Below are 22888 nucleotides of genomic sequence, written 5' to 3'. Positions count from 1 at the left end.
AAACTATATAGGGTGTTTCATTTAAAATAATGGAGAAAAACTCAAAATTTAGTTTTGACTTAAAAAGTGCAAATATTTTCAGGACTAGTAGATGTCGATAAAAGACATTTTCTTTTTACCGTTTTTCTAAATAGTCCAAAAGGTTTTTTGCTTAAATTTTGAGGACCACTGGATCTTTTCTGGTTTTTCTTTTTGTAAATTTTTTGTAAATCTTTTCAACTCTTATTTTAAATTGAATATCCCGATATTCAATAATTCAATTCCGATATTCAGAAATTTGCCGAAAATGGAAACTTATCCTCCATTATAGAGAATTGATATTCTCTGTGATGTAGTTTCATTCACCACTGAATATAAAATTTATCGGGGTATGTTAAGGACAGGGTTTAAAAAACCCGACCAATTATATTATTGTCGCAAAACATGACAAAAATGATTGTGGCTGTTTTTCGAAGTGGAACTCCACATATGTATTTAAAATAAAGGAAAATAGAATCATTTTATGCAGTGAACAGGAAGCATTTTGAGTATTTGAACAATTTTGAGCATACGTTTATACCGTATGATCGGAAAAAAACGGCGTCTAGTTGGCTGGGAAATCACGATCGATGATATTTCCCATATAAATTTACATATAAAATGATAACGATCTTCATTTTATAACCATCGCTGACGTCGTTTTTTTCGATCATACGGTATGTAGTTTTAATTCTGTGATATTTAAAATATTTTTGCCTCTTTTTTTACCCTTGAATTTTTTACTCTACATCCTTTAATATTTGTTAAATTAACAAATATTAAAGACTTAGATTTTAGGATTTTATCAAATAATAAATACCTACATTTTTTAACTCGATGATATCTACTGACGCAAAATCATAAAAATGAAAATATCTAGGAAAATTTTTGCCTAAGGGATAGGCAACCTTAATAGTATTTTGGAGATATATGAATTATCCATTGAATGTCGGAATAGCATACTGGGTATTCCATTTAAAATAAAGAAGTAAGTTTCTTTTAGAAGTGACCAATGTTTAATATTAATCTTGTCTCGCCCTGTATAACGTTCTCTGTCAAATTTTAATTTTGTTTAACATACAATGGTTATTTTAAATAAATGTAAGGCTATATGGAGTAAATTACAATTTAGGTAGGTTGTATGAAATGTATTCTTCATTTTCACAATTGGGAAATTTTCACCAGGAATTTGGAGTTTTAGGTGGGATTTAAATATAAGCAGTAAATTTAGTTTAAAAACGGTTATATTTCAAAAACCACTCGGTACTTTATAGTACCGTACGATCGAAAACAAAATGGCGTCCAGTTAGCTTGGAAATGAACATTCATGACGTTCCCCATATAATTTTACATATAAAATGACAGCGATTTCATAGCAATTGCTGACGCCATTTTTTTTTCGATCATATGGTACATTGTCATATACAGGGTTGTTCACCACATACGACAGGGAATATTATAGCTAAACGATTAGATTTTTACAAATTGTAAGTTTTGGGTTCGTTGAAGGACAATTAGAGCTACAATTTAAAAATATTTTTACAAGATACAGAGTGTCCCAAATAAATAAAAAATATCAAAGTTGTATTTTTTTAAATGGAAGACCCTGTATATTATTACATTTTTAGTTTCTACGATTAAAATAAAGGTAAATTTGATTAAGGTTTATTACACTTAAACCTTACCGTTTTTGAAATATTTTCAATTTTGTGAAATTGCAGTATAAATTTTAAGGCTTGATTTCTCCGAGGGTATCAAAGTTTTTAATACTAAATAATTTACTGAAGTTTATTTATTGATCAGTTATTGTGTTACAATAATAAAGATTTTACTACCTTATACAGAGTGTCTAAATATTTATTTTAAATAATTATTATCTTCAAACGGCAATAACTTGTTTAATTTAAATGAAACACTCTGTATATTTTATGAGAATCAGATGCACAATTTAATTGTCTATCAAATTGTATTATACCATTTTTTACCTATCTCTTCAAGTTTCCGTAGAAAATGCATTTTTTTGTAATTTAGAACTCATTTATCAATATACACATGGAATACTGACATTTTAGATTATTTTTGAAGATGTACCAAATTTTTAAAGAGTACAGATACTAATATTGTCGATATAGTTCGTTTATTTCATTAAAAAATAAAACACTGTTTAAATATTTGTTAAAGAGGACCAATTAATATGATTCCAGTATTCAAACTACATTAATTGACTGTTTGCGTTGATTAATATTAATTGCTCCAAATACTAAAAAACTGAATTATGTATCTGTATTAGAAAGTGTGGTAAAAAACTAACACCTTAAAAATGATATTTCATTTTTTGGCAAATGCTTATTTATAACAACAGAGACGTTCATTTTCATAACTTATTATTATATTGATTTCTGATTCAAATCCACATTTATTTAGAATAATTTATTAACGAACACAATTAAGTATGTAATTACTTAGTATTTGGTAAGTATTTGGACGGAAATACTGGTGGTATATTTAATTAATGGTATACTCTTTTATAAAGATTAAAATAGGTTTCTTTTTGCATACAAATGAGCTAGTAATATTATTGTTTTACTAAAAACGATAATATTACTAGCCTATACATCTTGTACATTTGTTGTTTTAAAAACAATCTAAAATGTCAATATTCCATGGGTATATTAATGATAATAATAAATGAGGTCTAAATTATAAGAAAATGCATTTTCTACAAAAACTTGAAGGGATAGGTAAAAAGTGGTATAATACAATTTGATAGACAATTAAATTGTGCATCTGATTCTCATAAAATATACAGGGTGTCCCATTTAAATTAAACAAGCTATTGCCGTTTAAAGCTAGTAATTATTTAAAATAAATTTTTAGACACTCTGTATAAGGTAGTATAATTTTTATTACTGCAACACTATAACTGATCAATAAGTAAACTCCAGTAAATATTTAGTATTAAAAACTTTGATACCGTCGGAGAAATGAAGCCTTAAAATTTATACTGCAATTTCACAAAATTGAAAATATTTCAAAAACGGTAAGGTTTAAGTGCAATAAACCTTAAACAAATTTACCTTTATTTTAATCGTAGAAACTAAAAATGCAATAATAAACAGGGTGTTCCATTTAAAAAAATACAACTTTGATATTTTTTGTTTATTTGGGACACTCTCTATCTTGTAAAAATATTTTTAAATTGTAACTCTAATAGTCCTTCAACGAACCCAAAACTTACAATTTGTAAAAATCTAATCATAATATTAATGGCAAAATAAAACCATAATTTTAATGGCAAATTTACTAAGCGAAAAAAAAATATAGTATTCCATTTAAAAATATACAAAACTTTAGTTTGAAAATATGTTTCAATCACCCTGTATTCCTGTATGATTTGACAAAAATATTTTCAAAATGTGCGTTATACCATTGCCCCCATATTATTTAAAAAATTGAAATGAAAACCACAAACCAAAAACCTAATATAGAGCTCTTTAGGAAATCTGAGTCACCCTGTATATTTGAACTAGAAGTAAAATGGTCTTTCAAGAAAACTTAAAGTATACCGGTACTCTCCGATCGTCTTTTGTTTATATTTAGTTAGGTTTATGTTAGGTTTATCACTTTCGCTACATAAGCCTGCACTTAATATCTCTGAAAACTCTCTGTACTTTTTACAACCTCATTTAATCGAAGTGAAACACCCTGTATAAGTCCTCTGTGCGCGCCCATTAAACATTTTTCACACACTGATATTTCACAGAATTAATATTCCATATGTTACGCATGTGTGTTATGATAACAGACCACAAACAATTTAAAGATGCTTGTGTTAAACTTAATTAATTGCACTTCCTAGTCTAAGCTCTATCTCTCTACAATAACAACATTATGAATTTCAATTTTTCAGTGATTTTCTTAATTATGTACCATTTTACCGGCAAGATCACTTCAACTCAACAAAAGTTAGATGTAGACGTCTTACTAAATAATTACAGCGAGTTTTTGAACTCCGGCGATAAAAAGTTGCAGAAAATAAAAGACAGCAATAGTTTAGAGAACGCGATAATTAAATCCAAGTTGGACGTCCTGGGAGGCCTTTTAAAACAAAACGTGGACTTTATTAGGAAGTTTCAGGAATTGGACGTAGTTTTTTTAGTGGACGCTAGTTCTAGCGTGGGTTACGATAATTTTAAAAGCGAACTCAGATTTGTGAAGAAGATTTTAAGTGATGTTACGGTTGATTATAATCACACCAGAGTTTCAGTGATCACATTCAGTTCGCCAAGTAATACAGTAAGTACAGTAATTTTTAGTTTGTAAAGCTTTTAACACTTTTTTTCATAGATAGTAAATATTAATGCTATAAGTAGTCCGGAGAAGGAAAATAACAAATGTTTGCTATTAAATAATCAATTGATGAATATTGAATACAAAGGAGGCGAAACATACACTTTTGGTGCCTTTGAAAAGGCGAAGGTAAGTGTTTCTGATTAGGTATACACAAACAGTGAACCACTTCCTCAAATATTTCATTCATAAATTTGAAATAACGTAAAAACTGATTATATTAGAACGTTTGTAAACGATAATGACTCACTGAATTCCTCTGATTATGAAATATAAATAAATATGAACGGTTCTATACATAATAACAATAAACAGTAATTACATTATTAGATTGACCATCAGTTATAATTTCCTTTTTAGATAAGAACTTATAAACATATCTATATTAAGTTAATAATTTTTACTTGCTGTTAATATTTAAATATATTTCTGTTAATAACTTAAAATTATCAATGTAGAATGTAGAGTTAGGGGAAGGGGGTTAATCACTGCGACCTACAGATCTATTGTGTCTTTTGTCCCCCTTTCTTGAGTTATAACTCATCATACAGTCCCAGGGCTTTGACGAAAGCCAGTATCTGGGATGGTTTTGTAGAGGGTTTCTCCATCTCCAATATTAGTCTGGTTCACATGTACCATTTTTAGTAAAATTTTTCAATATTCTCCGGAAATTACGAATGTGGTGTCATTCGATTATTCGTATTGTCACCTAGAAAGTTTAAAGAAAAGTCCGAAAAGGCACTGAAAATAATTACTAAAGTTATTAACAATTAAGTGAAAAAAAGTGTTTTTTTTAATATCTAGAAAAATATTAAGATTTTCAAAATTTGAAAAAAAATCCTAAAAGATGAATAAATTCATTAAAAAAAAGTTCTACTCCCGGAACTGTAGCTCAAATATTTATAATTTTTACAGAGCCTCGGAAACAGAGCTAAAAACGGGTAGTCTGGCTTCCGCGCGCGTTGCCTCACTTCAAGACAACAACAAATTATTTAACCATATTAAATATTAATATTAAGGAATAAGAAAATTCATGGAGTGTTGGGATACATGAATAAACAATAATCCGCGGTCGAAAAGTTTGTATCCCAATTTTAACATTAATTATGCATTTATTAGAACTGAAAGTTAATATAAAACCTCGATAATTATTAAACTAAAACCCTAACATTATTTTCACTTAGTGAAGTTATTCTTAATAGACGAACAAATGAATTGCCGTTAAACAAATTAAACAATTTTCATTTTCCACTTTTTTTATTAACAATTCAAAATTATAAAATAAAAAAGTAGGTAATAAAAAGAATGTTTTAAAAAATTTTAATTGTTTTGATTTCTAATCGTAAAAATCTACTTCAAAATGTATATTATTTTTTATTTTTTACTACTATTGTTGAAAAATTTGTTAAAAACAAATATATTGTTTATTAACAAATCGAAATTTTTTTTTGTATTATACATATTTATTGATGAAAATTATGATTTTTAGGGAAAATTCCATTCCTTAAAAATATTTATTTATTGCTTAAAAATTCGATTGTTAATTAACAATCGTTTTTTTGCGAGTCGGTAGTCAACCTCACCTTCACGTGGTGCACCCTGTTTACACAAACGAGGCTCTGACGTCCGAGTATAGGCGGTATAACCTTATACAACCCTCAGACCTACCATCTTCTGGGGAAAAGGAGTAATAAAATACACCTAGCCGGCCGAGAACGTAGCACAAGGGAACTATCGTCGCAGTCCTCACTGTGCCATAGCCATCCCGTGCTACAGTTGCAGCCAAAACTGTGCGGCAGCGTAACCGCCACAGTTAAACCTTTTCACGCAGCTTACACACAGCAATGATGGAACATTCGAGTGGGACAAAATTATCGTGGTAAAATACCCCCTCAATCGGATCTCCGGGAGGGGGTGCCTACTCGAGCGTATCATCGGAGAAACAAAAAACATCAATGTTTCACGTTCGCGGCGTGGAACGTCCGCACTCTACTGGACAAGATAAATTCAAATCGACCAGAGAGAAGAACAGCACTGGTCTCCCAGGAACTCCACCGATTAAATATAGATGTTGCCGCTCTAAGCGAAACACGCTTTGCAGATGAAGGTAGTCTCACTGAGGAGCATTACACCTTCTTTTGGAAAGGTCATCCCGCAACACACAGGAGAATTCATGGTGTAGGCATTGCGATCAAAAACGAAATCGCCACCAAGTTAACAGAAGTACCTATTGGTGTCTCCGAACGTCTTATGACCCTAAGGTACCCCATATCAGACAAAACTTACGTCAACATCATTAGTGCCTACGCTCCCACCCTTGACGCTAAAATTGAAGATAAGGATAAATTTTACCAAGCTTTACAAAATGCCCTTCAACGAATTCCAAAGCACGAACGAATCATCTTGCTAGGTGACTTTAATGCCCGTGTAGGCAAACAACAGGAAATATGGCCTGACGTATTGGGAAAACATGGAATGGGAAACGCAAATAGCAATGGTGAACGCTTATTAACAACATGCGCAGAGTATAATCTTTGCATCACCAATACGTGGTTCATGTTGAAGGACAAGTTTAAAGGTACCTGGAAACATCCTAGATCAGGCCACTGGCATCAATTGGACTACATAATCGTTCGAAGGACGCATCTAAAAGATGTTAGGCTCAGAAAAGCTAGAGTAGATGCCGAATGCGGCACTGACCACCGACTTTTAATTTCAAAAATGAAAATCCAGTTAAAACCCAAACATCCACGCTGTAAAAAGCAAAACAACATGACCAGATTGAACGTACGGGGTCTAGAAAACAACAATACCGCCGACGCCCTCCGGGAAGCCATCAAAGAATCACTTCCACCGATAACTTCAATCTCAGTATTGGAAGCTGAACAAGGCTGGACACAATTAAGGGATGCGATTCATAAAACCAGCGAAGCAGTACTGGGAAAGTCGAACAAAAAGAAACAACCAGACTGGTTTGACGAAAATCAACCGCATATACAGGCTTTGTTGGAACAAAAGCATAGAGCATATCAAGCCGTCACTGCAAATCCACATAATCCAAGACTGGTAGACAACTTTAAAGCAGCCAACAACACGCTTCGAAGAGAACTGCGCCAAGTAAAGGATAACTGGTGGTCACAAAAAGCGAATCAGATTCAAGAGTACGCCACGCATCACGATTATCGTAAATTCTTCGAGGCTGTAAAAGAAGTATACGGCCCAACTAAGAAGGTAAGCTGCCCAATCATGGCTCAAAATGGCGAACTTCTAAAAGAGGAAGAACAAATTAGAAATCGCTGGAAAGAACATTACAGCCATATCCTTAACCAAGAAAACAACCCCAATATGGAAGCATTAAACACAATACCTCAGTATAACAGCCTCGATGTATTAGACATCCCAATAACAGAACAAGAAATAAAGACCTCCATAAAACAGCTTAAAAACAACAAATCAGCTGGCTGTGACGATATTCCGGCGGAAATCTATAAGTGTGCAAGTAAAGAACTTATTGGTCATCTTAGGGCTCTCTTTGATGTCGTATGGGAAAGCGGAGAGGTACCTCAGGATTTTCGCAATGCGAATATAGTGAATATATTTAAGAACAAAGGAAGTGCATCAGACTGCGGAAATTACCGGGGAATTTCGCTATTGGCTATCGGCGGAAAAATTCTTGCAAAAATAATGTCAAACCGCCTGCACCCACATATAGAAAAAATTCTTCCAGAATCGCAAACGGGTTTTCGTACCAACCGCGGCACCGTCGATTCCATATTTTCCATCCGTCAACTACAGGAAAAAGTAAAAGAGCAGCAGTCTAAACTTTATGTTGCATTCATCGATCTAACAAAGCCTTCGACTCTGTGAACAGAGATGCGCTTTGGGCAATTATGGAAAAGTTCGAGTACCCAACAAATTTCTTACAGTGTGTAAAAGCCTCCATAACAACAACAAGTCAAGAGTGTCACATCATGGATCACTGAGCGACCCATTCCTAACAAATACAGGAGTTAGGCAGGGATGTGTCTTAGCGCCTCTCCTATTCAACATATTCATGGCAGCGCTCTCCATTATAGTGGACAGCAAACTGCAGGAGAGAGGATTGGGCATTAGATACAGATATGACGGCGGTCTGTTCAAATAAAAAGACTCAGGGCAAAAACACGTACAAAATTTATCACAGAACTTCAATACGCTGACGACTGCGCTCTAGTTGCAAACACGGTACAACAATTACAAGAAATGTTGAACACATATACCTGGGCATACGAGGCTTTGGGCCTTAAGCTGAACATCGGCAAAACTAAAATCATGTGCACTCCCCCGGAAGATCACAACAATGCTATAAAAATCGGAGAAGAACTATTCGAATATGTGGCGGAATTCAATTACCTTGGCAGTTTGATTTCGGAAAAGGCCAATATTGACTCTGAAATTCAGCACAGGATTAGTAGCGCCTCAAGAGCATTCTGGAAATTAAAAGACAGGGTTTTCTACAATCATGACTTGAGTACAAAAACAAAACTTGCAGTATACCGAGCAATTATAATCCCCACCATGATATATGGGAGCGAAACCTGGGTGCCTTACCGCCGACACATGAACGCATTGAACAAGTTGCAACAGAGACACCTTAGACAACTCTTAAGAGTCCGGTGGTTCCATCATGTCTCAAACGTATCGGTCCTTGAAAAATCTAACTGCGAGAGTATTGAAGTCATGGTCACAAAATCCCGCTTAAGATGGGCTGGTCACGTATGCAGAATGCAAGAAAACCGCATACCAAAATCTCTGCTTTACGGTGAGCTTGTGGACGGTAAGAGGAGGCCGGGTGGACAACTGAAAAGATACAAGGACATTTTCCACGAAAATTTAAAGGGAATTAACATGCAGAATGGTGGGAAAAAGCAGCTCACAATAGAACTCAATGGAGAAGGGTTGTAAACTCAGTTAACAGCGGCAACCAAAAAGTAGAGAGGCAACAAAGCAATGAGATTTTTGAATGTCCGGAGTGCGGTAGGCAGATAACATCACGTATCGGGCTTTTCAGTCACAGAAAAGCTCATGAAAGAAAACGCCTTGCGTGACCATTTCCTTTATGTGTGTCGAATACTCGTCAGCGAGTAACGGCTGTATGTATGTTTTTTTGCGATTAGATATTAAAATTAAGAAGCCATTTTTTTTTCACTAAAAATTATAAATTCTATTGTTCTTTGAAATTTAAAAGAAAAAACAGATTCTTTTTTTACGTGTTTATTTAAAAAACAATTTGTTATAAACAAATTCATTTTTACTATTTTTTTTGTGTGTTGGTTTTCTTAAAAAATATATTTTCTTTTGTTAATATAACTTTTAATATTTTTATGACTTGAAACTTGTCTTTGTCATCCGCTCTTTTGCTTTTAAAATCAAAATCACTTTTAAATTATTGCAGATATGACAATAATGCTTCAAGTCTTTTTTGTTTAATATTAATTAATTAACAATTTTAGTCATTTACTAAAGTTCTATCTCTATTATTCATTTAATTATTGCTTATTATTTATAAAAAATAATTTTGTCTATGTATTATTGACTATACAGGGTGTTTAAAAATAAGATTTATTTTTCTAAAATTAAGACTTATTATTTTTCATATCAACATAGGTCCGATTCTGTTTTGTAGCTACAGTGTGTTAAAGTCTTAATAATCTTTCGATTTATTATAATTTTCTTCCAAGTACTTTTAGTGATTTGAATGAAATTTTGAGGGTAAAAGTTATTGTGTTACATATTTTAATGCTAAAAAAGTGCCGATAAATTCATCAGGGACGTGCATATGGGTTATCACTCGAATATTTAAAAAAAAAACATGCGCGCCACTGATTTCTTTTCTTTTGATACCAAAGTTGTGTAGGCCGTTTAATGCCAATTAAAAGCTATCTATTGATATTTTGTCGAATTCTGTCTCCTTGATGAGATAAACGCAATATTATTAATAACAATTATTAATAAAATTAAAATAAAAATAAAATTAATAAATTATATATTTTACCTAATTTATTTTTATTTATTATTACTATTAGTCCAACATACAGCAATTTTAAATAAAAAAATATCAAGATAATTACAAAAAAACTAATTTTAAGAAGTTTTAACATCCTGTAACTCTCAAACTATACATTTCGATACCCATGTTTATAGGATTTTTTTTCATATTTTTTATGAATCAGTGATGATCAATGATTACTTATTTAAAACTTTAGTAAGTTAATGATAATAATTTTTTTTAAAGGTTGCTATTAAACTTGGATCAAGGCAAATTAATAAAATTGCGTTTATTTCATCAAGGAGGCCGAAATCGATAAAATATCAAGAAACAATTTTTAATAGGCATTAAACTGCTTACACAATTTTGCTAACAAGAGAAAAAAATCAGTGGCGTACATTCTTTTTTTAGAAAAAATATTCCAGTGATAACCCATACGCACTTCTGTTGAATATGTCGACACTTTTTTAGCTTTAAAATATATCGCATTTATAGTAACTTTTACCATCAAAATTTCATTCGAAACGCTAAAAGTAGTTGGAAGAAAATTATAATAAATCAAAAAATTATTAAGACTTTAACACCCTGTACCTACGAAACAAAGCAGAATCGGACCTATGTTGATATGAAAAATAAATCTTATTTTTACATGAGGAATCTTCCCACGAGAGATAGAAAATGTTTTTTGAAACACCCTGTATATAGACTGTGTGAATACAAATGCGACATCGCACAGTCGATGCATTTACACAACAGAGTCGGTGCACAGCACCTTATGTGAGAATACACAAAGATCAATTTCAGAGCATCTTCTGTAACTTTAAGATACCTAGGTATGTCTTAGTTGGATTAACACTGTGCCTTCATCTCTTTTAACTGAATTCACCACCATATATTATTTGTTATGTATAGCAAATATTCATTTCTTGTGATTTTATTAAATGTTATTGATCTATATCTAAGTATAAAAAAATATAACGTATAAATAAGTCCCATTCTCTGTAAAATGAAAATCCTTGATATTTGATATTAATAAATTTTAAATTGAAAACAGTAGGAAGTAATTATACAGGGTTGTTCACCACATACGACACGGAGTATTGTAGCTAAACGATGAGATTTTTACAAATTGTAAGTTTTAGGTTCAATCAAGGACTATTAGAGGTACAATTTAAAAATAATTTTACAAGATACAGAGTGTCCCAAATAAGTAAAAAATATCAGTTGTATTTTTTTAACGCCTTGTATATTATTCTATTTTTAGATTCTACGGTTGAAATAAAGGTAAATTTGATTAAGGTTTATCACACTTAAACCTTACCGTTTTTGAAATATTTTCAATTTTATGAAATTGCAGTAAATAAATTAAGGCTTTATTTCTCCAAGGGTATCAAAGTTTTTAATACTAAATATTTACTGAAGATTATTTATTGATCAGATATTGTGCTGCAATAATAAAAATTTTACTACCTTATACAGAGTGTCCAAAAATTTATATTAAATAATTACTAGTTTTAAACGGCAATAACTTGTTTAATTTAAATGGAACACCCTATATATTTTACTCGAATCAGATGCACAATGTAATTGTCTATCAAATTGTATTGTTCCATTTTTTACCCATCTCTTCAAGTTTTCATAGAAAATGCATTTTCTTATAATTTAGACCCCATTTATCACTTATCACAGCTTATTTTTAAAAATGTAACAAATTTTTAAAGGGTACAGATACTAATATTGTCGATATAGTTCGCTTATTTAATTAAAAAATAAAAATAAAACTGTTTAAATATTTTTTGTTAAAGAGGACCAATTAATATGATCCCAGTATTCAAACTACATTAAATTGTCTGTTTACGTTAAAGTAATAACTGTTCCAAATACTCAAAAACTGAATTTTGTGTGTGTATTAGACAGTGTGGTAAATAGTAACATCTTATAAATTTTATTTCATTTATTGACGAATGCTTATTTATAAAACCAGAGACATTCATTTTCATAACTTATTATTATATTGATTTCTGATCCACATTTATTTAGAATAATTTATTAATTAAAACAATTTACAAGTATGTAATTAACTAACTTTTGATGTTTTTTTGTAAGAAATAATGGTGGTATATTTAATTGGTATACTCTTTTACAAAGATTTAAATAGTTTTTTGTATGCCAATGGTAATAGTATTTTGTATGCCAATTACATTTTGTATATATTATGGTGCTATAAAAAAATCTGAAATGTCAATATTCCATGGGTATAGTGATAAATGAGGTGTAAATTATAAGAAAATGCGTTTTCTACGAAAACTTCAAGAGATGGGTGAAAAATGGTATAATACAATTTGATAGACAATTACATTGTGCATCTGATTCACGTAAAATATATAGGGTGCTCCGTTTAAATTAAACAAGTTATTGCCGTTTAAAGCTAGTCATTATTTAATATAAATTTTTGGACACTCTGTATAAGGTAGTAAAATTTTTATTATTGCACCACAATATCTGATCAATAAATAATCTTCAGTAAATATTTAGTATTAAAAACTTTGATACCCTGGGAGAAATAAAGCCTTAAAATTTGTACTGCAATTTCATAAAATTGAAAATATTTCAAAAACGGTAAGGTTTAAGTGTGATAAACCTTAATCAAATTTACCTTTATTTCAATTGTAGAATCCAAAAATAGAATAATATACAGGGTGTTCCATTTAAAAAAATACAACTATAATATTTTTTACTTATTTGGGATCGGGGGGTGTCTCACTATTGGAATTACATGTACATTTTCTTGGCAGTCGCTGGCAGTCATTGGCAGTCTTATGACAGTCGCCTATAATAATTACATGTCAGTCATAGGCAGTCTTCTTCATAGTCATTGGCAGTCGCTTAGCAGTGGAAGGATATTTTGGCAGTACGTGTACATTTTGTACCCGAGTGAGACACCCCTCGTTTGGGACACTCTGTATCTTGTAAAAATATTCTTAAATTGTAGCTCTAATAGACCTTCAACGAACCTAAAACTTACAATTTGTAAAAATCTAATCGTTTAGCTACAATACTCCGTGTCGTATGTGGTGAACAACCCTGTATATGTAGTATCGAAATTTTTAAGGAAATTTTTGAAACTTCAAACCGAAACGAATCGAAGAAAGTGTTATTTTTAATTACTGATGGCTATTCCAATGGCTTCGACCCTATACCTATTTCCACCGAATTAAAAAATAGCCAAGTGACAATATTCACTATCGGAATCAGAAATGGAAATTATAAGGAGCTATACGATTTATCTTCCTCACCCGGACAGTTATACAGTTACCTTTTAGATAGCTTTGAGGAGTTTGAAGGATTGGCAAGAAGAGCGCTTCATATGGGTAAGTAAATAGATAGAAATAGATAATAGATACAGGGTGCTACAAATTCGAAGTACGAGCATTGGTATTCCGGAAACTGTAATAGATACGAAGATGGTTAAATTGGGACAAAGTTGCTCCTTGGGATGTCCACCAAGATGCCAACAAACAAGTTTTAAATATTTCAAGGATTGCTGAGTTTTTTGGAAAAAGTGACGACAGGAAAAAAAGAAATTGATTTTCAAAAAAATCCGTTTTTTTTTCCAAAAATCTCAGCAATCCTTGAAATATTTAAAACTTTTTTGATGGCATCTTGGTGAACATATTAAAGCGAAACTTTGCCCCAATTTAACCATCTTCGTGTCAATTACGGTTTCCGAGATCCCAATGCTCGTACCTGGAATTTGTAGCACCCTGTATACCAGCTAGTGATGGCGCAGGTTCAATACTTTCGGAGTGCCTAGCTTTAGAAAGAAAAACATACCGTTAACATTAACAGATTTTGTTACTTCAAAAAGTAAATAAAAAACAGCATGGCACACGGTGTGAATTATATGGATCGCTCCAACAGAAAGTTTTACCAAGTTTTTTCAAGCAATCCAAACTTTAAATAAAATCCAAACTTTAAATAATTGAAAATACTTTTAAAGCTTGATGCCCTCTGGCGGACAAATAAAGCACTTTTGTATAGGGTAAATTGTGTCCAATGAACTTATTTTTATTCCAAAAATACGTAGTAGTTTTATGTCCATGGAATTTTCGGACAGCTTGTATAATTATTCATAAATAAACAGCAAATTTCAGATAAGAGAGTGTCTGTAGTGTCATATAATAAATGCTTATTAAAATACACTTGTTCCTGTTTGGTGTTTTGTTTTAACCGTTTAAGAATAAAAGCATAATAAATAACAGAAACCTATCATTTAAAAACCTGTTATTTTTCAATAACAGTAACAGTTCCAATTGTTATTTAGAAAAAAACAGTTTTGTCTCATTTGCCATTTATACCGTATGATCGAAAAAAAACGGCGTCCAGTTGGCTTTAGAATGAGGGTGACATTTCCCATGTTATTTTACAAAGAAAATGACAGCTATCTTTATTTCCAAACCATCTCTGATGCTATTCTTTTCGATCATACGGTATAAATTGCATATGTAGACAAAACTGTTATTTCAAAATATCAATTGGAACTGTTAGTGTTACTGAAAAATAACAGTTTTCAATATAACAGGTTTCTGTTATTTATTGATTTTATTCTTAAACAGTTAAAATATCGAAAAAAACGGGTATATTTTGATAAGCATTTGCAATATAACACTACATACACTCCCTTATCTAAAATTTTTCATTATTTTATAAACGATATTTTTTTAAATCAGTATTAATTATTAAAGATAATATCAATATATTTTGTTCGATCTTCAGATCTAAGAGCTGGAAATTACATACCGCTGGGCTTGAGCACACCTTGTGATAAATTATGCGATAGCGGCAACTGTTGCGACGAACATGCTCTTTGTTCTTGCGGTACCACCACAGGCCATTATTCCTGCATATGCCAGCCTGGGTATTATGGAAATGGGCTGAGAAACAACTGTTTACGTAAGTAAAAGAAAATGCCATTTGAATTTCTTTTGTATCACTAAATATTTAAATATATATATTTTATTATATTATATTTAAGCATTGCCTTTTTATATGATTTATATTAATGTATATTTATATTAATTTACAGGAAGTTATTTTATTTTATAATGTTTATATTTATATGTTTAACGAAAACATATTTTTTAGCTTGTAAACCTGGCATGTATACAGATGGGCATGATACATGCTTACCTTGTCCAGATATACACCATACTACAAATATTCCAGCTTTTGGAATAGATAGTTGTGTATGCAAGAGAGGTTTTCAGTCGGATAACAAAGGAGGCTGCAAAAGTAAGAATTTTTATAGTTATAAATAGGGTTGCCTTTTCGGGAAAATCAGGATTATCTGACAAAACTATGGCAGACTTATCACATCTTGGGGACTTATCACCTTCGGATATCTTCATCATTTTCAGCTTGTTCAACCATTTTCAATTCTGGTGTAGCCTCCCTCACATACTTTCTTTGTAGTTGGGCGCATTGATGTCTATTGTTGGCTATTCGGGCCCAAGTGATCCCTGCTAATTTCCTAATAGCATGGTCCCATCTCATGTTCGGTCTTCTAGGTCTCTTAATTCCATCTCTTAAGTCCATCTATTGTCTTCTTGCCAGGTGTCCTGCCCATTGCTATTTGAGGGATTTGACTCTGTGGATGACATCTATTACCTTCGTCTTTTGTCGTATCAACTCTATTCTTTTACGCTCTCTCTTGGTTATTCCCAGCATATTTCGTTCCATTGAGCATTGTGCGATCTGCGGTTTCTTTATGATGTCCGTTTGAAGTGACCAGGTTTCGCATGCATAGGTCATAATTGGTAGTACACATTGGTCGATGTTTTCTTCTTCAGATAGAGTCGCATTCTAGATTTCAATATGATTGAGTTTTCTCATAAGTACTTTATGCTAACTTAATTCTTCTGTTCATTTCTGGTAGTAGAGATCGTGTATTATCGAGCTGTGTATTAGTTATCCCAAATACAGGGTGTCCCAGAAATAAGTGCAAGTATTTTAACTGGTAGTATAGTTCAACCCCAAAAAAACGCCTATGAGGTATCTTTCGCGAAAAAAAAATTTCGAAAATTCGGGATTTTTTGAAAAAAAAATTTGGAAATTTTTTTAGTTTTTATTTAAAAAACATAATTTCTTAATAGCAACATAGATAGTAGATTAAATTTACAAGAAAGACAATCCAGAAAAGATCCAGTGGTACTCAAAATTTTAGAAAAAAATATTTTTTTTTGGAAATTTTCAAAGTAAAATAACTCCTTTATTTTGGACTTATTTTAAAAACAATAAAGAGAAAATATGTTTCTTTTACCGAGATCTACCACTTACCACCCCTTAAAATATTTGCACTTATTTCTGGGACACCCTGTATATACAGGCTGGTCCGAACTGTATTCCGGAAACTTCGGGGGCATATTCTGCAGATAAAAAAAAGTAAAAAACTTCCTATAAATGTATGTCCTAAAATGCTTAGTTTCGGAGATAAAGGGTGTAGAAGTTTCATTTTTATTTCGATTTTTTCTAAATAATTTCTGAAGTAACGTCAATATTTGGATGAAAATTGATGTCTGGTAGTTTTTTGACATGAGAAATTTGATTTTGATGTCATTATGACCTACATGTGTTTTAACTGTTTTGAAGAGTAATAACTTTTTGTCCGTACCTGTATAGAACTGCTGAGTGAAAAAATATACATTTTCGTATTTTTTATACGTAAAAAATGTCTCTTAGTAAAAATCGTTACGAGCAACCGTTCTCGATATATTTAGAATGGGAATAGTCAATACATGTCATTATTGACAAAATATAAACATCTTGAGTAGATAGTTATTTGACTAAAAAGATAACTTTGGAAAATTTTTATTTTGTTAAATTAATCATAAAATTTTCTTCGAAAAAATGATGATTGATGATGATTTGGCACAAAAACATTTCAAATTTATGATTTCCGTCTATTAACTATTTACTCAACATGTTTAATTTATGTCAATGATGACAGGTATTGATAATTTCGATTTCAAATATCTCGAGAAATTACTGCGATTTTTATTAAGAGATCTTTTTTACGTTAAAAACGTCGTAAATGTATATTTTTTGACTTAGTAGTTTTAGCAAAATAAAACACTAAATCACCACAATACACCAAAATACTTTTACTTTGACACTGGACGCGCGCTTCGCTAACCATGTTAGCATCATCAGCAGATGATTATAAACTCATTTTTATTCAATCATTACTTCAGTTTATAATCATCTGCTGATGATGCTAACATGGTTAGCGAAACGCGCGTTCAGTGTAAAAGTAAAAGTGTTTTGGTGTATTGTGGTGATTTAGTGTTTTATTTTGCTGTGTAACACCAAAGGCTCCAACCCTCAACTGTAATTAGTAGTTTTATACAGGTACGGACGAAAAGTTATTACTCTTCAAACCTATAAAAAATATGTAGGTGGCACCGTCTATAAGTAGGAGCCATATTGACACCAAAAATTGAATTTCTCATATCACAAAACTCCCAGACACCAATTTTCATCCAAATATTGATGTTACTTCAGAAATTATTTGGAACTATCTCCGAAACTAAGCATTTTAGCACATACATTTATAAGAACTTTTTTACTTATTTTTATCTGCAGAATATTCTGCTGAAGTTTCCGGAATACAGTTCGGACCACCCTGTATATTCTTCTACTATTCCAGTGTTGTGTTATTTACTAGAATGTTTTTTCTTTTTCTTTGTACGTTTTTTTAGTTTTTGCTAAATTCATTTTGAGACCCACTTTATTGCTGGCTGCACAGCTACTGGCTAAGATATTCTTCATCTATTTTAATCCTTTGTTGGGCTAGTCCAGTTGACTGAAGATTTCTACTACTGTTGCTGTAAACAGCTTTGGGGATATCGCGTCTCCTTGTCGTACTCTTTTGCAAGTTAGGAACTCTTGCTTTGGTTCTTTGTATATATTGGCGAGAGTTTCTATATATGGCCTGTCAATACCTTGTTTCGCTAAAGCTTCTATTATTGCCTTAGGATATATCGAGTCGAGAGCTTTCTGAAAGACTCTAAAGGCTAAGGCTAGTGGAAGTTCGTATTCTTTTGTTCGGCTGATAGTTTCTCTTAGCTAATGTATGTAATCAATCGTGCTGAAGCCGCTTCTAAAGCCTGCTTGTTCTCGTGGTTGTGCAGCGTCTAACGTGTTTTGTATTCTATTGTTTATTATTTTTTGTGAATATCTTGTATGTTACTGGTAGTAGACTTATTGGTCTACAGTTCGGATATATCCACCTATACATATTAAAAGGTAGATCCTTGCGCCGGCAGTGGAAGGCTTCACCACGGACCCACATTGGGTAAAATACAAATAGAATGAATGCTTAGTAATTAACAGGCATACCGAAAGGAACAAATTCATTTGGGTATTAAAAAATCGTTACTTTTACAGTTCTAGATGATAATGACTTCCTACTATTAGCACAGGCACAGAATATATACGCAAAACCTGTTGTCTTTCTACGGGCTTCCACGGTAAGATCGATGAATCCATGCGCTTCTTTTTAGCTAAATAAAGATTTATTTATTTATAGGATAACTCCCATCATCTTTATTCATGACCCATTTAACTTGAATCTTTAATGTTTTCACCATTTAATTGTATATACATCCAATTTTTATCGTATTACCCTGAATATAGACTTTGTTTAACTAATTCTTAATAAAACAAAACTTTTCTAGTTTTAAAATGCCCAAAAATATCAGCTCCTGAACATGGCTATATAGTAAAGAAGAAGGAATGTAGTAATGTACTAAACAGTGCTTGTGGTATTAGATGCGAAGTGGGTTACACGCTGGTTGGAAGTAGTATAAGATTGTGCCAAGAAAATGCAACCTGGAGCGGATCAGATCCATCATGCGAAGGTATAAGCATGTATAGGCATTATTGTCATTATGTTCTTTTAAATACTTTTTAATACACATAATTTATTTACTCTTAACACTAAAGAACTATAGTTAAATACAACAGCATAACAAATTGGGTCAAAATAAAATGTAATAATTACTACAATTATTCATATTTATTACTTATAATTTAAAGGTTTAAATTACTAGACAATCTTGAAAAATACTGTTTTTAGTATCATCTTCTTTCAACATTAAACATAATTGATTAGGCAGTTGACTTTTACTTATTTACGTATTATTTTACTTTAATTATCTATTAAAATATTAATTCTCTAAATAAAGGGTGTTTAATGACATAATAATATTTGAAGAGATGATATTTGGACCTATTCTAAGAAAAAAACTTCATATGAATATATGTCCTAAACATCTTAACTTTTTAGATACAGGGTGGTAAAATTTTCTTTTTTTAGGGTTCCGTACCCAAAGGGTAAAAACGGAAACACTATTACTAATACTTCGCTGTACGTCCGTCCGTCCATCCATCTGTCACAAAGGTCTATCTTATGAACCGTTATAGCTAGACAGTTGAAATTTTTACAGATAATGTATCTATGTTGCCGCTATAAGAACAAATACTAAAAACAGAATTAAATAAATGTTTATAAATAAAAAAGTACTTTCACTAAACATTATCTTTTAAGTAAGAAGTTTACATAGAATCTTTCAAGTCCTTGGTGGCCGCGTGGTTTAAAGCGGTTGGATTTTACGCTGCTATGACGTTCGAGCCGTAGTAAGGCAGGTTCGAATCCTAGTCAAGGCGACTTTTTTTAATCGTTTTTTTTTAATTTTTACATATTTATTATTGATTAATACCATTTTTAGTAATGTGTTTCTTCATTTTTTTGTCAGCTAAATCGGAAAAAAGTTTATAATAATATAGTGCCTAATGTTGTATAGATAATGAATGGCTTCGTGCGCGAGTCCGACTTGCACTTGACCAATTTTTTCAAAATATCTCTGATGCCATATTTGATACACGTCTTCCATGCATCACGATGCTTATTTTGATATACAAAAAAAAATCATTTCTTAATTTCCTTCCAGCCGATACAGAAATGATTTCCACATAACAGCCACCGTCATATTTTCAGTGATTTGACCCTGAAATAAACTGACTTTAATTTTTTAAGCAAAAACTATGTGTCGGACGAAAAAAATCAAGAGACAAAAATGTTTAGAAATGGAGATTTTAAAAATAATTTCTATTTTAAGAGAAGTCAGTGATGTACCACTTTTTTCTCCAAAAATATTCAACGTAAAAAACGTATGGACGGCACTGGTTGAAATAAATAAAATTCTTCGTACAGCAAAACAGGTATCTTGATGCATAGAAGACGTGTATAGAGTTTCATAAAGATAAAAAAGAAGAGAAAATATAAAATCAGAGTTATTTTGAAAAAAAGGTTTCTTTTTAGAAAAATTTATCGACAACAAGGATTGATTATTTGTCAGAACTATACAAATCAGAAGAAATAGAGGTTGAACTAAATACACCCAAAATAATGACCAACGACAACGTACAGATTGAGGCAGCCGATATAATTACATCCCTTCGAAAGCTAAAGAATAGGAAGAGCCCAGGGCAAGATGATATCCCAAACGAATTACTTAAATATGGCGGACAAAGTCTCATACAGCAGCTAACATCCCTGATTCAAACAATCCTTTACCAACACAGGATATCCGATGAATGGCGAACAGCACCACTATCTTGATGTTTAAAAGAGGAGATAAGAAGCTGCCCCCAAACTATAGAGGCATAAATCTTCTAAGCACCACACTAAAACTTACGACAAAAGTGATAACAACCAAAATTAACGACTTAACATGCTTAGCAGATGAACAGCAAGGTTTCAGATCGGGCAGATCATGCACAGACGCGGTTTTTCTCATAAGACAGATAACAGAAAAATCAATCGAATATAACAAACCAGCGTATATGTGTTTTATTGATTTAAAAAAACGTTTGATCGTGTGCAGCTAAGAGACGTTGTACACCTTCTTTACAATAGGCAAATCCCACACAACCTCGTTAAAACCATACAAAACATATATGAAGCGAACCAAATTCAAGCTAAAATTAACGGGGTCCTGACCGAACCAATAAATGTAGGCCGTGGTATCCGACAAGGTGACTCCCTGAGCCCTCTTCTTTTCAACATAATTATGGACGAAATAATAGGAAATGTACGTTTCCGGAAGGGATACAGTATGGGCGACCAGGAAATTACTATTCTATGCTATGCCGACGACGCCGTATTGGTAGCTGAAAATGAGAACGATCTACAGCGCTTATTACATCGATTTAATTGCACTGCCAAGTCACTTAATATGATAATATCGACCCAGAAAACTAAATGCATGACGACATCAAAAGTACCACTAAGATGCAAACTGGAAGTCAAGGGCAATGTTATCCAGCAAGAGATGAAGTTTAAGCATGTAGGCATAGAAATCTCAGGATATGGTGATGTAGAAGCGGAGGTGCGAGAACGGACAACGAAGGCAACCAGAATAGCAGGATGCCTGAATGATACAATATGGCGAAATAAAAACATTGAGGTGGAAACATTGAGGTGGAAACTGAAAACAAGGCAACGGTACGACCAATAAAGACATACACTGCAGAAACTCGACCTGATACAGCAAAAACTAAACAACTACTAGAGACAACCGAAATGAGAGTACTACGCAGAATAGCTGGAAAGACGCTTCTGGACAGGGAGAGAAATGAAAGCATAAAAAGAGCGTGCAAGGTGGAAAATGTAAATGAGTGGGTACTCAGCAGAAAGGAAGAATGGAACGACCATATCAGCAGAATGGACAACAGAAGGATAGTGAGAGTTGCATGCGACAAATCACCGCTAGGTCGCAGAAGCTTAGGACGTCCATGAAAACGATGGAGCGACAACTTGTCAGTCTAACCGGTAGAGACGACGAAACCAAACAGGCGATTCGCCTAGTATGAAGAAGGAAGAAGAAGAAGAAGAAAAATTTACCACCCTGTATCTCAGAAATTAAGATGTTTAGGACATACATTCATATGAAGTTTTTCTCTTAGAATAGGTCCAAGAATCACGACCTTAAATATTAGCAAGTCATTAAGGAACACCCTGTATACTCGTATTTTGTAAAATCATTTTTACACCCGAATGGAACATTATTTTAGTTAAAACTTGTACTCGTCCTCCCATTCCTAAATATGGTAGTCTGAAATGCGAACATTCTGACATAGGAACAGTTTATGATAAGACGGAGAAGTACTTTCCCGTCGATACTGTATGTAATTTTACGTGTGCTAAGGGGAACACTTTGATCGGCTCTTCACAAAGAACATGCCTGCCTATTGCTCAGTGGGATGGTCTGAGAACAATTTGTAAACGTAAGTATGGTAAATTTTTACATTTTCATGGTTCGAATTGTTAATAACCAGCGAATGGATATGCAAAAAAAAATATTCTTTAGTCAATTTCTCAACAACAACATTTTGTCATGCGTGATTGTAAATTTTTACGAGTTTATATTA

The 22888-nt window shown here is 32.3% G+C and overlaps 1 protein-coding gene across 1 annotated transcript in view; it reads left to right on the top strand.

Moving 5' to 3' along the window:
* The first annotated feature begins 3719 nt into the window (after positions 1–3719).
* LOC115890945 (sushi, von Willebrand factor type A, EGF and pentraxin domain-containing protein 1-like) overlaps positions 3720–22888 on the top strand; it is an 89033-nt gene continuing 69864 nt past the window's right edge. The window contains exons 1-7 of the mRNA XM_030911309.1: positions 3720–4314; positions 4366–4497; positions 13509–13767; positions 15173–15349; positions 15542–15688; positions 19132–19314; positions 22532–22744. Coding sequence (XP_030767169.1) covers positions 3910–4314; positions 4366–4497; positions 13509–13767; positions 15173–15349; positions 15542–15688; positions 19132–19314; positions 22532–22744 — 1516 coding nt within the window. The 5' untranslated portion in view covers positions 3720–3909. The remainder of the gene's footprint in view (positions 4315–4365; positions 4498–13508; positions 13768–15172; positions 15350–15541; positions 15689–19131; positions 19315–22531; positions 22745–22888) is intronic.

The sequence above is a fragment of the Sitophilus oryzae genome, unplaced genomic scaffold (assembly GCF_002938485.1).
Source record: "Sitophilus oryzae breed Bouriz unplaced genomic scaffold, Soryzae_2.0 scaffold_937_pilon_pilon, whole genome shotgun sequence".
Classification (NCBI taxonomy): Eukaryota; Metazoa; Arthropoda; class Insecta; order Coleoptera; family Curculionidae; genus Sitophilus; species Sitophilus oryzae.
The sequence above is the reverse complement of the archived record's forward strand: the minus strand, read 5'-3'. Positions and strand labels throughout refer to the sequence as shown.